The sequence below is a fragment of the Dreissena polymorpha genome, chromosome 3, assembly GCF_020536995.1.
Source record: "Dreissena polymorpha isolate Duluth1 chromosome 3, UMN_Dpol_1.0, whole genome shotgun sequence".
Lineage (NCBI taxonomy): Eukaryota > Metazoa > Mollusca > Bivalvia > Myida > Dreissenidae > Dreissena > Dreissena polymorpha.
In genome coordinates this window covers 65,669,857-65,688,603 of record NC_068357.1, presented here as the reverse complement: position 1 = coordinate 65,688,603, position 18,747 = coordinate 65,669,857, and the positions used below count along the sequence as shown (strand labels likewise).

General features: G+C 36.3%; 1 protein-coding gene across 2 annotated transcripts in view; it reads right to left on the bottom strand.

The window, feature by feature from the left end:
• Positions 1–18,747, bottom strand: part of LOC127874525 (rotatin-like) — a 96,283-nt gene that overhangs the window by 75,738 nt on the left and 1,798 nt on the right. For both annotated transcript variants that reach the window (XM_052418893.1, XM_052418892.1), the window contains exons 2-9: positions 9,217–9,404; positions 7,331–7,520; positions 6,006–6,215; positions 5,182–5,266; positions 3,919–4,033; positions 2,262–2,406; positions 1,678–1,831; positions 1,052–1,322 (exon numbers count right to left, since the gene is read on the bottom strand). In XM_052418893.1, coding sequence (XP_052274853.1) covers positions 1,052–1,322; positions 1,678–1,831; positions 2,262–2,406; positions 3,919–4,033; positions 5,182–5,266; positions 6,006–6,215; positions 7,331–7,520; positions 9,217–9,404 — 1,358 coding nt within the window. The remainder of the gene's footprint in view (positions 1–1,051; positions 1,323–1,677; positions 1,832–2,261; positions 2,407–3,918; positions 4,034–5,181; positions 5,267–6,005; positions 6,216–7,330; positions 7,521–9,216; positions 9,405–18,747) is intronic.

Below are 18,747 nucleotides of genomic sequence, written 5' to 3'. Positions count from 1 at the left end.
GAAAAAAATTCTCAAATCGTGGAATCAAATTAATGCTCCTTGGCTTAAAGGCAACCAATTAATTAACATCAACTCTTTGCATTTGGATTAATTTTCACATTTTTTATACCTATAAACATAAACATAAATAAACCAAAAAGCACATTTTGTAACACAGTATTCAGACAGGGCTTTTTATAATTTTAACAGTAGCCAAATATAGGCTATATTCCCTGGAAAAATGTCTTCAAAATCATAGAGTTGTTCCTCATAATCAAACTCACAATTACAAATAAATGTTCCTTTTCATTGAAATTTATCAACAAATTTGGTTTTAACACGCTCCTTCCCCCCAATTTAGAAGGCTATGGCCCCTTATCAAAAGCCAATACAACAAGCAATGTGTTTGTGAAACACTATGTCCCCATATATGTGACCTTTGACCTTGAAGGATGACCTTGACCTTTCACCACTCAAAATGTGCAGCTCCATGAGATACACATGCATGCCAACTATCAAGTTGCTATCTCCAATGTTTCAGAAGTATACATTAAATAAGGGATTTTGAACCATATATTTGACCTTTGACCTTGAAGGATGACCTTGTCCTTTCACCACTCAAAATGTGCAGCTCCATTAGATACACATGCATGCCAAATATGAAGTTGTTATCTTCAATTTTGCAAAAGTTATGGCAAATGTTAAAGTTTGACGCAAACACGCAAACAAACAAACAAACCAACAGACAGGGCAAAAACAATATGTCCCCCACTATAGTGGTGGGGACATAAAAAATCTGTCAGCTATTTATAGCTTAATTTATCTAAAACATGTTTTCAAGACACTACAAAATTGGCATTAATCATTTTATTTTTCACACATTAATGTATACATATGAAAAGATCTACAGAAGTACAAGGGTGCTGCGTCCTGCTCCTTTTGTTACAATGTTTAAGAAACATTTGAATTGCAAATGTGATTTTAAATTGATTTAAAAGTGTTAGATAAAGAAATTTCTTACATGTAAAATAATTTAGAGTATGCTGTCTTACCGTCCCTTATCTATACTTACACATTCTCTAGCAGCCATGGACTGGTCTTGCCATAGGTCAGGGGTCACCACCACGGCAACGATATCAAGGGTCAGGTTCAAAAGGTAAAACACCTCGTTAGTAAGGGCCTCATCCGGGGTCCCAAGCAGGGGCAAGGCCTTCTGCAGGACAAGAGCGCATAACTGAGGCAAGGTGACCTGCATGTACTGAAGGGAGGGCGTGTCTTCAAGGTCGATGCCAGGGTCAAGGCCGTCCACTGGACTGAGACCTACGCTGGAGGCCCGTGAGGTCCTGAAATGGTTTTTCATTAATAGTTGTAAGCATCCAATGACAAGAGTACTCAGCTATTTGTTTCTTCTTGTTATTTTTATATTATAATTATATATGCATACATGAAGTATAATCGATGTTTATCTGATTCCTACCCCAATGAGTTTTACCTTTTTACCAGTTTTACCAGTTTAACATCCTTTGGTGGTAAAAAGGTGGAAATCACTTCCTGGCCACAATTATATATATTTGTATGCACTACAAGGGTTTATTTGATTAAATGACACATTTCTGCATTAATTTCACCCAAAAATCTAATGAAAGCTCAAGTAATGCTCATTATGCAAAATAAACTAGACAAAGAAACAATTCTCACCCAGTTGAAGAAGCTGATGTATCCCCATCCCTTCCGTCACCGCGTGGCCGTGGATCAGTCCAGCCAATCACAGAGGGCCTGCCATCCCCTGCATTCTGATTGGCTGAGGAGGAGCTACTGGGAGTGGAGAACGGGGATGGGGTGGTACTGAAATCTGTGAATGACAAGCTTGGTTATATCAGCAGAGTGTTTTTGCAGAATTCGTTTATAACTGTGAGAATCGATAATGTCAAAATTATCTTCCCTTTACTTAATGGTAATTACCTTAAATTTTATGTTAAATGGCTAAAAGGTGTAGACATTGTTTTCTTTTATGATACAAAGTCAATTTAGCTCTTCACATACAGAAAAAAGAGGCTATTTAGTGCTTCTGTCTGATCATTCATTAAAATATCGTACATTATCTGCATGAAAGACAGGATAAATGTTGTTAGATACTAAATTTTCTTAAACCATATCACTGAACTGCAGATAACTGTAACTACCGTAGTCTATCAACAATCATTCATCAATCAAGAACTCAAGATCCAATCGGTTACAAAATAATCATACACATAAGCAATATTACATCACTGACATCTTACCTTGTTTGACAGTGTAAAGGTTGGGGTCCTGGTGACAGCGTATCTTGCTGCGCAAACACGCCATGTAGTCCCCGAGTGTATGTATCGCAGCCAGTCGGGGGGCACCCTGGTCTCGCAAAGGACCACTGAGCAGCGAGATCAGGTTCTGGAAAGTACAAGGTAAAAGTAAGGTTTCGGTTTTTATCCTACTACCAGATGAAAATAGCTTGTATAACAACGATCGTGTAAACTTGAGCTCTATACTATCCCTATTTTTAGATCAGATTTGGGGTTTTCCAAATATTGGAGAATCTGTTTTTGTCAATAACGGAAAAACAAAATCGTCCAAAAATGTGATATTTGATATTTATTAATGGAAAAGGGGGAAAAATAATAGGATAAAAAGGATATTATGGGAGTTTGGGATCAAGATCCAGTTTATCATGCTCGGTTTGCATTATAAACTTGATCTTTATCCAAAACTCACATAATATTCTCGATATATGTAGTCTGATATTGATACTTGAAGACATCATCAGCCAACTTTCACATCTAAGTGGGGTATAAGTTTACATTTGGCACAGTATGAAGCCACCGTATATTGGTTTATTAAGAAATATCTCTCTCAGGTACACAAATACTCCTTGGGGAGAGGAGAACAAAAATTTCTTTTGCTCAGAAAAATTCCATGGTCCGAGCGGAATTCAAACCAGGGATCTTCCGATTCCTAGACCAGTATCCTACCACTATACCATGGACCCATTTGGTAATCAAGTAATCAAGAGCACTTCGATTAACCCTTTCCCACTCAGAAGCAAAGTGAAAATGACTCGCAGTCTGTTCAGGTTTTATGCTGTTTGCTGCTCATCAGTAACTAAGGTTTGGAGATGAAGCCTTAAAAAAATTGAATCTAGTAAGAAAGGGATTTAATTCAATTTAACTTTCTGAGGGACTACAAATGCGTTAAAATACCTATCTAAGTGGTAAAGGGTACAGACATTTTCAATAAGCTTCCACTCTAGACACATGGTTGCGCACTCATTTACAAGTAAGATGAAGTTGTTAATCTATTTGACTTTTTAGTATCAACAACAAACCATAATGATGATGTCACAGCAAGAGACATTCCACTTTAAGGCGTGAAAGAGTTGCAATATGAACATTTACCAACAACTTGCATTTTCCAAGAAGGCTTTTCCGAGCATTGATACTGTACTACCTTGTACCTCAACTCTACCTCTTTGCCTACATTTTCAAACATGACCTTTTGGGCTTGTTTCAGCTCTGGAGAAATATAGAAGTTTACAATATGTAGGACACATTAAATACTTGAGTATCGCTCTCCGACAACTGGATTTAATGCATGTGCGTCAAGTGTTGTCCTAGATAAGCCTGTGCAGGTCCCACATGCTAAACTGGTACGACACTTCCCGCCCAAACTTGTTTTTCATTGGAAGAGACTTCATATAAACCCAAAATTCCATAAAAGTGGGAAGTGTCATCCCTGATAAGCCTGTCCAGACTACACAGGCTAGACAGGGACGACACTAAACGTAAATGCATTAAGCCCCATTTTCCCATTTTCACTCATTAAAAAATCAAACCCTTCAAATTATGGATCCTTGCCCCAGTGCCTTAACAAAATCATAAGGATAGGCCAGCAACAATCCCTCCTCACCTTGATGATGTTGGGTCTCTGGAGGAATATCTCCGCGGGGAAGTCTTGGAACACGACGTCACTGAGGAACTCACAGGTGCTCACCAGCATGGCCCCCTCACGACTCTGCAGGGAGCTGTAGTGAGAAAAGGCAATGAATACCTGACTGAACTCTTTCCCACTCAGACCCAAACTGAAAATGGTAATATGTAACCAGCTTAATACCAGAACAGACTGCGAGTAACTGCCAATCTGTTCAGGTATTTTACTGTTTGCTGCTCATCAATATCTTGGTTTGAAAATGTAGCCGTTAAAACTTGAATAAATTAAGAAAGGTTTTATTTATTTTCCAAGATACTACAAAAGCGTCAAAATGCGTATTTGAGGGGTAAAGGATTAACTTAAATATAGTGGAGTTACCCTTCTATTCAGCTAAAGTTCAAGTATTCAGAAATTGTTGATTGGTCGTTAGCAGAATAAAAGCAACAATCAAATTACAGTTTTAAGTGCTTGTCTAAATTTCAAGCGCTGAATCATCATGATAAGAAATTCAAGCATCACTGTGACATTGATTAAGAAATTAACTGTGGTAACTGAGCATAAACCACTGGGGAAATGCCTGGTCTGGTAATCAATGAACAAGGTGAAAAGGGGATTTTGTTATGAAATATGATGACAACTAGCCACATACAGCTGGTTACCTTTTATTTCAGTTGTATTAATGACTATTTTTGTATGGATGAATTTAGGCTTAACCACTTTAACAAGGTCACTGCTAATTCAAGGTGACCACTTGGTCAGGTTAGACTTTAAACATACAAAAACTACATAAAAACAAGCAAATGTGTTGAATTGATATCCCCGCCAATATGCTTCTGGACACAAAAGTGTTATATTTGACACTTAAAAAGCAATTTTTCAAGATACAAAGGGCAATAACTCCGTTATTAACAGATGGTGTTCAATGCCATTTGGCGTGCATCATCCTCTTATCCATATATATACTCATACCAAGTTTCAATGAAATCCGCCACAGCACTTCCAAGATATGGCTCCGGACAGACAGACGGAAAGACTGACAGACGGAAAACGCCAAAACAATATCCATTTGCCTATGGCAGGGGATAACTATTAAATAACATTACAAAAGTAAACAACATGACACTACACTGTGCATGTTAGCTTTTTTTTTAAAGACTGAAATACGGCTTGTACTGAGAGGTGTTATTTTGTCAGTGCAGGCGTAATGATGGGATAAATGCTGACAAGTAATATTGTGCTCACCTGTTGGTGGAAGAGATCACATGTCTATCGGTGGGTGTGAGGGGAAGCCAAGGGAATATTGTCATCCGGAAACAGCTGCTGCAATCTGCAATATAGGGGCTAAAAATTATATGAGCCGTGATTTGTGATAAGGGCGTTTAATGCATGTGCGTAAAGTGTCATCCCAGATTAGCCTGTGCAGTCTGCACCCGCTAATCAGGGACACTTTCTGCATTAATGGTATTCTATGTTCAAAGTCTTTTCTTAGCGAAAAAGGTGTTTACTGCACTGGCTAATCTGGGATCAGGGATGGCACTTTACGCACATGCATTAAACCCCCTTTTCACAGAGCACGAAAATGAAATAATCAAAGATAACCAGCAATCTGAAATTTTAATGAAAGGTACGCACTTTGATCTAAGAGTACAATTCAAAGACCCAATCTATTTATCTGTATATACATGAGGCAGAAGTATTCATTGGATATTTGAAAGTCTATTTCAACATGAAGAAAAACACAATATTGAAACACAGATATATATAGGTTCAAAAATTTATTTATAAGAATTAAAAACCACTGTTATTCAACAGAAATTTTCTTGAAAATAATACAGTATTTATACATCACTATCTAAGATTAACTTGTAAAATATTGTTCAACAACTGAACAATTTCCTTTGCATAAACAGTGCTCTCCTGAAGAATCAACAACTGTGGAACAAATATCTAAAGGCTTATGAAACATTTCTGTATTTTTAAGACACAAACTAATTCAAAATTAATGTTGTTCACATCCCTGCTAACCAAAGCTAAGATCTTTGGAAAGTCATTCCAAGCCTACCAACCAGTGCCTACGTTGACGTGGACTGGTAGATCAGTAGGTGGCAGCTGATTGGTCGATACTTGGGCATCACCCTGGAAGAACCCAAGGGGCGGCTCTCGGTAATTGGGGAGCTTCAAACCCACTTCTGATGGAGCATGTCGGCTGCTAGGGTCCAGGGAGCAGTCCTGGGTAAGTCTCGTTGCCATGGTTTCCACTGTTGTCTCCCCTGCTCCTATCATACATAAAACAAGTTTTACACTTTCTGACTGGAGGGAAAAAAAGTACAAAATTCCCAATGGCCATCCTGGAAAATTGCCAAAATGGAGGAATATTGCTTTTATTTTAATGCAAAAGTGCATTATCTGCACGAAAATAACATGAATTTGATGAATGAATGAATAAATATGAATTTCCTGAGCACAGGAAAGCAAAAAGGCATGTACAACAATAATAATATGTGTTTGTGAAAGTAAGTTCTAAGCAATAAGAAAGACCCATAATGCCCAATCTAAAGATCTCACAATGACAATTTTAATAATGTCGTGTTTTTAGCGCTATTTTTCCCAATTTGCGTTCTACCAGTCCTCATCCCAATTGCGCCAAAAATCGCTGCTACATGTACTTCTATTAGGAAAATCGTGCTTATTTGCAGGTACATGTACAAAGCCATTTATTTTTGGGGGGATACAAACCAAACTAAAGCATCTTAAATCAGTTCAAAATCACATACCATATCAACTTCAGTTTTTTTCATTGAAACTTCCATTGGTGCATTAAATTGGTCAGCATTAGTTTTACCTCCATAATAAAAGTTTTATCAGAGATTTGGAAATCAGGATAACTACAACTAGTAATTGTTTTATTTTAATTAATAATTCCTATATAATCGCATATATAATACAACAATTTTGACCTTTCGTTATCATGTTTGATAGCCAGTGAAGTCCATCAAAATTGCCATTCCTGATTAGTATTAATTTCATAGCCATAAATCTAGGAGAAAATCATACCTGAATGAGTGTAAGTCTTGTTATATTTATAAAAGAAACTTTTTAAACATTATTTTTTCAAAATAAATTTTCAGCTTTAAATGATTGAACAACATGTCATGTATTAAAGAACACTTTCCAATTAATATTAAAACCCTAATTATTATTTGAGCTCAAATGTATCAAAATACTAAAGAGACACCCTCAAGTCTCACTCTGTTTTCTGTGCATCTTGAGTGGGGATCAAACCAAGGAATTCCACATTGTAAGTAAAACACTATATCCACTGCATCTTTTTTCATGATTATTTGAATTCATTCCTTTTATTTCTTGAAAACAGTCTCAAGAAAACACATACCTGTATGGTCGTGTCTTTGGTAAATACATTCGGGCGCATGATCCAGTCCCACGTCGACATCCGGCAGTCTCATGCAGTTCTCCAAGATCTGGTCGACCAATGGCTGAAGACTGCTGGCCACATCCTTGCGTAGCAGAGTCAGGAACTCTATGCCGCCTATGTCCTGAATAGTCTCTGCGGCTGATGTATGCTGGAGTGGTGAATTTTTACTGGTATCAGTGACAGAAATAAGCACAAGCATGCAGGCCCGTTGATGTTGATGTTGCTCACACTTTGTTTTAATCATAAAAGCTTGTAACATTTTGTTTTAACTCAGGTTAAATTAGACATCTGACTTGCTTGGTCACACTGACTTGCTTATTCAAAGGATAGTGGTATGTAACCTTTTTTTAACCACTTAGAAAACCTTTTTTCACACATGTGTAGTCCCTTATAAAGTTATATCTAATTTAAGACCTTTCTTACTAGATTCAAGTTTTTAAAGCTTCATCTCCAACCCTAAGATACTGATGAGCAGAAAACAGCATAAAACCTGAACAGACTGCGAGTTTGCACGTAGTCATTTCACTTAGCTTCTGAGTGGGAAAGGGTTAATAATATCAAGTCAGCAGAACTTTTGTTCACATCATTTAGATGAACTACATTATTTGCAGTGTTAACTTCGGGTGGCTAAAAATAATCTGTAAGAAAAATTTACCATAGAACATATAAATTCTACTCATTTTGGTTTGTATTTGGGTAAATATGAACAAAAATGTGTCAAATGTCAAAAACATAATCAACTTTAATTTATTTTTGCAACTAGTGCTAAAGTAAGAAAATGTGGTGTAATTATATACAGCCCAACAATGTCCGAATAGCCCTACATATCCTATATGTTCCCCATGTAATGATAATGAAAAAACCAGACATTTTTTAAAACATGTCAAAAATTGTTCCCTGTTAAAACCGTTTTACAAGTTAGTCTTCAAATGAGTGTTGAATCAAGTGACGATAAGAAGAAATCAAGCAATTGGCCAATGGTAGAGACTTGTTTCTGTTTCCCCACATTTTTATAACTGGTCCCCACTATTAAAAGCTAGAAAATCTCTCGTCCCCAACAGTCCACAACCACGGCCCGATTCTTAGACTTAAGAATAAAGAATAGACTTAGAACCAAGAAAAATGTGTTCAGTGTTTGAATATATACAGGCCTCCACTGGTGATTATGTCATTAACAAAATGTTCTATATGAAGACTAATATAGATAGAGATGTTTACTGCAGAGGTTGACTCAAAATTTAAGAAATTCTTGAATATTCTAATTTAAAGAATTTTCTTTATTCTTAGACTTAAGTCTAAGAATTGTTTGGCGAATACGGGCCCACAGCAGAACCCTGCTTTGGTTAATGACTGAATTGCCCTGATATGTTTTCATATTTAGCTATTTAACCCTTTGCATGCTGGGAAATTTGTCATCTCCTGAAATGTCGTCTGCTGAATTTCTAAAATTAGCCATTTCTTCGATTTTTTTCAAAGAATACTATCAGAATAGCAAACAGTTTGGATCCTGATGAGACGCCACGTTCTGTGGCGTCTCATCTGGATCCAAACTGTTTGCAAAGTCCTTCAAAATTCGATTCCCGCACTGAAAGAGTTAACTTCCTATCAAATGATGAATGAGACTTCAAGGGTTAATATTTGGATTTTGTACATCATCTTATCTTCTAAAACAATATAGCAAAAAAAAGCTTTTAATACATTGTACTATACAAAAATACACATACACATAATCTTATCCTATAATTCTCTTAATGAATAATTTTACAGCATTTGAATAGTCAGATGTTCACATTACAGAATATGGTAATAAAAAGCTTGAATCAATTATTAGTAAGTAAACAGACCTGTGACAGCCTAAGAAACAGGTTCAGCACATCAGAGTGCCTTGATGACTTCGGAAAATTGAACCATTCTAGCAGCCTTATAAACAGGTGTCTCTCTTGGACGAGGTCCGAGTCGCAAATCAGCTTATGTTCCAACTTGGACAAGATGTTTTCTAGTGCTCTCACTCTTATTTCATCTAAATGGTGACCTTCAATACGAAAATTAAAACCATCTAATTAACTAGACATAAAACCCAATTTTAGAAATATACATAACGGTTTCTCTAGGTGTTTATATCGGCATACAAAATGATGGTTTAAGGCTTTAAAATGAGCCTTGGTCAGTGGCCAGAAGTTTTAATTGATTATCTCTTTATAGATATAAAAAAATAAAACTGTTGAATGCAATCTTCGAAAAGGACTTAATTATGCTTTTTGTTTATGCCAAAAAAACAAGAACTGTCACTATAGGATGACTTATGCCCCCTATAAACGCTTGATAGAAGTTATGAGCTTTTTTCGAAAACTAAACGCAGATTTTGAAACCTAAACACGGACCCTAAGTTCAAGGTAAAGGTCACAGGAGTCAAAATGTGTGACTGTGCCTATGGAAAGGCCTTGTCCATATACACATGCATGGCAAATATGAAATTGCTATCTGAAGCGACATAGAAGTTATGAGCATTTTTTGAAACCTAAACGCAAAGTGTGACGAACAGACAGACGGACAGTCCGATCAATATATGCCCTCCTTCAGGGGCATAAAAGTGACATAATGTAGTTCAAGGCTTACATTAATATCCATAAAAATTCTTAAGTAATTTTATTGAAACAAATGATTAGATTAAAAACAAGTTAAAGTAAGTGCTTGCCTATTATTGCATAAATGCTAATATTACACCTCAGAGATATTGGTCCTTCTATATCTATATGACCGGTTTCAGTCTATAAAATGCGATAGAGGAACCTAATAGTATATGGACCGGTTACTATTTTTTGTATATGGACCGTTCATATACTAAATTTGCACTGTTTTACTGTAAAATGACGTCATTTTTTAACAAAATGACATCATTATTCCTGCGAAATTCTTCAGTTTATCTCTTTTAGATCTAAACCATAAACAATCGTACAACACTGTACAATGGTATAGGGAAACTCTCTTCCGTGTTATATAAGAAATAGTAAACTCCACTTCAGTCCCAATCGCATTATAGTGACAGCCTACGGCTTTGGTCCATATACGGTTTGTGGCTGCCTGGCTGGTCACTATAATGCCATAGGGACCTCAGTGGAGTTTACTATTTCTTAAATAGCTGATTGCCACTCTGTTGCACACATACTTTGTAAAAATTCAATTTTTTCTTGTCTTCATTGTTTTGTGTTAACCCATCACTGTCATGTATTATGTTAGATAGTATGTACAATTCTTATAACTGTATGAGCTCTTTCTTTTCACATGACCTTTTGATATGTTTATAATAACATGGTTTAGACTGACGATGTACTATGTACAAGCCGAATAAAATTTCTGTTCTGTTCTGTTCTTGATCGCAATAAAATGCTGAACACACTTAAGGGATAAAAAAATAATTTTTTACAATAAGTTTTCCTGACTGGTAACTTATAAGAACTATCTTTAGTAGTTTGGTTGCCTGGGCAAATAAAAAGAAGCCCAATAACAAGTACACATCATAAGTATTTAATACTTACTCTAAGACAACAAAATCACACAATACAAAAAAATGACTATGCATAATGCCATTTTATAAACATGAAAATTGATTCTTCAAAAAAAAGGATAATCCGTGTGGAAAATGTGAAATAGTTTTTTTAAGCTAGTTGCCCAGTCTACCAACTTTGGCTATTCACTTGCCCACGCCTAAATATTGTCAACCCGGGGAAACAGGAGAAAACTAATTTCCATCCCTACACTAAGAGACAAACACATAAATGTGTGATTCAGCCATTCAGCCCTGATGCAAATTTAATAAATGATTGCCATGAATTAGAAAGTTTTGTGAATGCAAATTTAGATGATATATTGCATATCCAGCTGTACCAAATTCACAGGAACAGATGATACAATACTTGAAAAGGCATGAATGATGTATGTGGGAGAAGATTACCATGACAAACTGAGTCCCAAAACCAAGGTGTCTGAAATAAAATCTTTGTGAGAGCACTAATAGCCGTGAAACAGCATAGTAGTACTAGTGGTAATAGAGATATAGAGTTGTTGCATGCAAACCTTTACTTCTTAAGAAAAGCGTTACGGGTGAGAATACCCAGTACCATAGAATACTAGGTTAGCGCTAAGGAAAAAAACTTAGTAGCCAAATCTAGGCGGATCCGGGGCATGCCCCCCTGGAAATGTTTTTGATCCTAGATCATCTGTGGTGCGTTTTGGGACTATTTCCTGAGCAAAATTAAGACTAATTAAGTTTTTTTTATTTTCGCTGGTGAGTCACTTGCTGACATTTTGCAGCCAATTTTTTTTTGTTTACATAGACACCGGTGGCGTAGTGATAATGATACATTAACACGGTTAAACAGTTTTCGGTACATGTGGTATGTAGGTTAGAAACCACTAAAACAGCCCACCGTCTCGGTAGTAATTATACGACATTTTATGAAATCCAAACATTCCTTTTTTCTTTTTTTATTTGTTTTTGAAAAAATGCGTTTAAAATTACTAAGTCAGCGTGAGACCGTCATTGCATGCCAAAGACCATCAGACTCATGGCAAAACCATGAGACTTGAAATGTATGATTTCATAACTGACTTGGGCTAGCATCCGATGTCGCTCATTGGAAATATACAGGGTTGCATCTAGAAAAATGTAGATAGGGGTTCTTGCCCCCTCACTTTCAGGAAAAGGGGGGGGGGGGGCTTGATCTCCTCTTACATTTAAAAGTGGAGAACCCAAAGAAAAGATTGATTAAACTCACACAAATCTCTTTTACGAACCAATATTGTATAAACTAGGAATATGTTCAACGTATGTTCATATTGAAACTATCCTGAACTTGTCAGTTCATGAAAATTGAAGAAATCAATTCAACAAGGGCTGTTTGTAAAACATGCATGCCCCCCATATGGGCTGTCCGTTGTAGTGGCAGCCATTGTGTGAATACGATTTTTGTCACTGTGACCTTGACCTTTGACTAAGTGACCTGAAAATCAATAGGGGTCATCTGCGGGTCACGATCAATGTACCTATGAAGTGTCATGATCCTAGGCAAAAGCATTCTTGAGTTATCATCCGAAAATCATTTTACTATTTCGGGTCACCGTGACCTTGACCTTTGACCTTGTGACCTCAAAATCAATAGAGGTCATCTGCAAGTCATGATCAATCTACCTATGATGTTTCATGATCCTAGGCGTATGCGTTCTTGAGTTATCATCCGAAAACCATTTTACTATTTCGGGTCACCGTGACCTTGACCTTTGACCTTGTGACCTCAAAATCAATAGAGGTCATCTGCAAGTCATGATCAATCTACCTATGATGTTTCATGATCCTAGGCGTATGCGTTCTTGAGTTATCATCCGAAAATCATTTTACTATTTCGGGTCACCGTGACCTTGACCTTTGACCTTGTGACCTCAAAATCAATAGAGGTCATCTGCAAGTCATGATCAATCTACTTATGATGTTTCATGATCCTAGGCGTATGCGTTCTTGAGTTATCATCCGAAAACTATTTTACTATTTCGGGTCACCGTGACCTTGACCTTTGACCTAGTGACCTCAAAATCAATAGGGGTCATCTGTGAGTCATGATCAATCTACCCATGAAGTTTCATGATCCTAGGCGTATGCGTTCTTGAGTTATCATTCAAAAACCATTTTACTATTTCTGGTCACCGTGACCTTGACCTTTGACCTAGTGACCTCAAAATCAATAGGGGTCATCTGCGAGTCATGATCAATGTACCTATGAAGTTTCATGATCCTAGGCCCAAGCGTTCTTGAGTTATCGTCTGACAACCACCTAGTGGACGGACCGACAGACCGACCGACCGACCGACATGAGCAAAGCAATATACCCTCTCTTCTTCGAAGGGGGGCATAAAAATATAGTTAACTGTAGAACTTTGAAACTATTTTAAACTGTTTATATACACTGGTTAGATAAGACGTTTCTGATTCTGCATTCGCGTCTGCACTATTTGAGACATTCTCCAATCGTGAACCTAACATTTGGACATTTCCTGAGCTAACATTATTCTGTCTGCTTTCTTTTCTAAAGAATTGTGTTAATTTCTGTTGACTTTCCTTTTTCGTTCGAAGCATCCATTTTTCCCAGAATCTGCAACTCACTTTCTAAATCGGGCTTTCAAGTGGCATAGCGACCGTAAAGGGAAGTTACTCTTATCTACTTTTTAGCCAATCAAAATCGCTGTTTCTTGGGAAATTAGTTTATAGTGGCTATGTCAATAATTCCATAACTCCGCCTATCTTATTAAATGACAATTCCGTACTGGTCAATTCGATTACCTTGAATCGTAACAACAATAAGTAATTACACGACACGCTTCAGTGATTCAGTAATCACGTAAATCGCCGCGTAACCCAAATGTTCGAAAAAGTCTGGTCGCAGTGTAAAGCGTGAAAAATTAAGACATAAGCCATGTTGATTATTGACCTAGGCGGTCGTCCTTATTCCCCTAGAGCCTTTCTGGTAAGGGTGTTATCGGTGTAATCTTATCGATGTTTCTGGCGATTTGTACGACCTAAAAACTTGCATTGTGCATTTGAAAAGCATAGGGTCTTTTTTTTCAATCGCCAATTTCATGAAAATCTTATTTTTAATCGCCAGCCAGGAATTTTAATCGCCTATGGCGATTTCGGCGGTCAGTAACGCTAACGTAGGAATAGATGTAACTTATGAATAATTGAATGAACACTTCTGCTAAAAATTTAGTAACAATTGGCATTGGTTCTTGAGACTTGGCTTAAATGGCAAAACAACGAAATGCTAGTCTACAAGTTGATGCTTAATAAAACTAGAGCTTTGTCACAGACGTGACGAATACCCCCACATGCCGCATTGACACATAATATTTTGCATGTCATCTTCACAAAAAACAGCGGACATCATGCTCAATTTTTAAAACGCACTAAGTGACCCCTTGACCTAGTTTTTGACCCAGAAAGGCCCATGTTCTAACTTGGCCTTAAGATCATCTCCATAAAACTTCTGACAAAGTTTGGTGAAGATCAGATGTAAACTACTTGAATTAGAGAGCGGACACCATGCTGAATTAAAAAAACGCACTAAGTGACCCTGTGACCTAGTTTGAGGCCCGGAATGGCCCATGTTCAAACTTGTCCTAGAGATCATTAAGATAAAACTTGGGACCAAGTTTGGTGAGGATTGGATGAAAACAACTTGAAATGAATTAGAGAGCGGACAACAAGGTGAGGTTTAAAACGCACTAAGATACCCCGTGACCTAGTTTTTGACCCGGCAAAACCCATATTCAAACATGACCTAGACATCATCTAGATACAACTTCTGACCAAGTTTGGTGAAGATTGGATGAAAACTACTTGAATTAGAGAGCGGACAACATTGTGATGTTTAAAACACACTAATTGACCCGTGACTTTGTTTTTGACCCCGCATGACCCATGTTCGAACTTGACCTACACATCATCTAGTTACAACTTCTGACCAAGTGTGGTGAAGATCGGATTTAAACTACTTGAAATAGAGAGCGGACACCATGCTCAATGTGTAAAACGTACTAAGTGTCCCTGTGACCTAGTTTTTGATCTGGCATGGCCTTCAGATCATCTAGATAAAACTTCTGACCAAGTTTGGTGATGATCGGATGAAAACTACTTGAATAAGAGAGAGGACATCATGCTGAATGTTAAAAAACGCACTCAGTGACCCCCTGACCGAGTTTTTGACCTGGCAAGGCCCATGTTCAAACTTGGTCTTAAGATCATCTAGATACAACTTCTGACCAAGTTTGGTGAAGATCGGATGATAACTACTTTAATTAGAGAGCGGACAACATGCTGAATGTTTAAAACGCACTATATATAAGTGACCCCGTGACCTAGTTTTTGACCCGGCAAGGCCTGTGTTCGAACTTGGCCTAGACATCATGTACCGTGTAAGTACCTGTTATCGAACAGCACCTAATATGATTATAGGTGCTACCTTATTTACGGGCAAAAGCTTTTTAAGTTTTTTTGATGATAACCATGTATTTTTAATAAATATATGGACATGATTGTGTTCAAAATATTATAATTGTTGCAATAATTAAGTAATACATCCAAAAAATCAATCTTGAAACGAGTTACATGTTCCAAGCTTAAAGATCTAGCATCTTATATATTTTTTGTTTTCTAGCCACAGGAATTTATAGCTGGTTCGGTGTCTGTGGTATAGTGGATGGGGTGTCTGCTTACTGGCATAGTCACTGGGAGGTATCTGCATTGATCCCTTAAGTGGGAGCATTCTTTAGATAACCCTAAAGACATACTATGGCGTACCATTTGGGTTGTAAGTCAAGAAGACCTACAAGTTAAAAAGATAAATGTACGTCGAAGTACAATAATTGTACGTCGACATAAATATAAAATACACTTCGAAGTATATATTTGTACGTCAAAGTACAATTTGTACTTCGACATACATGTTTTTACTTCTACATACACATTTTCTGAACAGCCAATCAAAACACTAGTCTCTTGAGCCGCTTTTCCTTCAGATTTATTCATAATAAATGTTTAAAATCTCTTTTTTAATTGAGGACAAAATGAATAAAAATATCAGAATGGCAAAAAAAAAAAACACATAGAAGTTTCAAGTATTTAATGCATTAAAATAGATTATATACAAATTTGAAGAAGATTCAATTGTTACCTTTTTAAAATTAAAATTATTCAGCATATTGTGAGTATTTATTGATCATGCAGGGCGGAGTATCACGACCGTCCAGCGCATAACTGTGTAGGAAATTCCCAACTGTAACCAAACTGTAACCAAACAGTTACCAAGCATTAACGGGATAAATAATGTATTATAACCTCCCCGTTGGTCGTATTTTGTGATAACCATAACTTGCATTAGTCAGAGGTTAATTCCGCCACGCCAGGTCAATAAATACGCACAATATCTATGAGTTAGCGGTTGATAGTCGCATAATTTGGTATAAATTATAATAATAATAATGTTTAATAAATACGCACAATATATATGAGTAAGCGGTCGATGGTCGCATAATTCGGTATAAATAATAATAATAATAATGTTCAATGTCAAATATCTCTAAAAGCAACAGACGTAAGGTGTCTTCTGATCGGCTAACACTCAATGGTCGGTGAAAATTGTACGTCAAAGTACATTTCTCGTTCTACCTAGTAGGTCTTGTAGACTTTCAACGTCATGGTACGTCATATAGACACTAAGTATTGGTCCTACCCAGGAAACAGTTTGTTTCATCAAATGTCTCAATTCAACTTGACAGCTTGCTAAAGCAGTTGCATTTAGCATACAGTACACTGATTTAACATAATCAAAATCATGTGATGTGTCAAATCAATTTTGATTGACAAATTTGACAGGATTTTTTTTAATACAATATTTTTTAGACTGTCAAATAGCACACACTACGTATTGAGAGCCATACCTGGAGCTTTCGTCTGTATATCACTGACTTCATCAGAAGAACGATTTCTACTGTTGGGAAACGTTAACGCCACTAATTGTCTTCTTATTTATTATCAATGTATAATTATGTGTAACAGCATAACAACACACTTGTTTCGCAATTAAAATAATAATTTAATAAATACAGATATCTTGCAGGTTTCTAATTTTCGTTCGCAAACTATTGTTGAACAGTTTAAATTTTGTCGCCACTAAAAAACTAGCCATTTTGTAGCAATTCTAAAATCACAGTCTAAACTGCATACACTTAGCTCTATAGTTACAATTGGAATGCAAATATAAGAATGCATCATGTTATATCATCCATATTTTTTTATTTAAACATTCAAATAACACATTGCACAGTACATATATAAAAAGGTATGTGGTATTGTGTGGAGATACAAAACACTTCACATCATTTATTTGCACATTAAATAATAGCTACAAAATAAGTAAAACTAACACACTGTCATCAACCTACATTTCAAGAATATTTACGTATATGAAATTACAAAGTGGTGTTATTGTATTACCTTTTACAAAATTAACATTGCTGGTTTTGTACTAGCCATCAAACATTTATCATGGATTAACAAGTAACAACCAATTTATTAATTACACAATAGAACGGAAATCATATTAATTGCATTATGCATTTACTAAACAAGCTATTTGCTACTGTTTAGAATTACACTATCTTACTAAAAATGATCACAGGTACTTAGTGCTTTTACATACTTGTGGTAAGTTTTGTATTACTAGAACTAGTTTGACAATTATCGGCAGACACTTGTCGATATATACAGACAAAATTTGCATTGGAACTTTCATATTTTTTTCAGCATAATTGCCTTCAAATTGTTAATTTAACAACCCTTTGACATTGTTTGCACATCTGATCTTATTATACCATAGCTGATTTTTGGTTATAGATATACACATATAGACTTTTCAAAGTTCTATAAAAGTTCACACATGTTCCATCCAAGTAAACAAACAGAACCAATAAAGATCACCAAAGATAATAACTGTGTGTATAGCTTGGAAATTTTGATAGTTCAGGAATCCCTCCTTTGTTGATTTCTGTAAACCAAAACTGTCAATTTTGCTGGATAGAATGGCTTGTATGATGCCCAGCTCTTGCCTTGGCAGAACAGCTTCTAAAAACGGAAAACCATCAAATATCTTAAAATTTGATCAATAATGCAGACAATTTATAAATGTCTTGTTTTTTTGTTGATTTCGAATCAGGAAGATTTTTTACGTAAGATTGTGGTACGAAAATCCAACGGTATCGGATTTTGTGGTTTTAGGCCTAAACTAATTATAGTGATATGTAACCTTTTGGGAATCGGTAAAGTGCGAGCAGACGAGGTGTAAATACGTTAAAAATTAAAGCTAAAAGACTAAAAAGTTAGATCGGAATATCTTTAAATTTTGTGAATAAATGTGTTTCTGGTGGATAACAACCACAACTTACCAGAATATTGCTCATGATCACACGTAAAACTTCTTTCTGATAGCGAATGGAAAATGCGTCACAAATTCTGACAAATAAACAGTGGGGTGTCGTTATTGAAATACCGCAAGAATACTGGAAGAATAGAGATGCCAACTATAATGTTTAAAACAAATAATTTTTAAACAAGCGTTTGTGATTTGTCAGGATAATAATAACAATAAGATATCGAAAAGATCAAAGCAAATAAATTCGACAGAAATCTGAGATTCGGCAATAGATTAAAGACGGGTTATGTTCACCTACATGTAAATTGTGTTTGGTAAAGACTGTCACTATATGTAGTGAACCAGTCTTCGGCTTATACCCACTGAAGAAGAGCATTCAGGGGAGATAATTGAGTAATG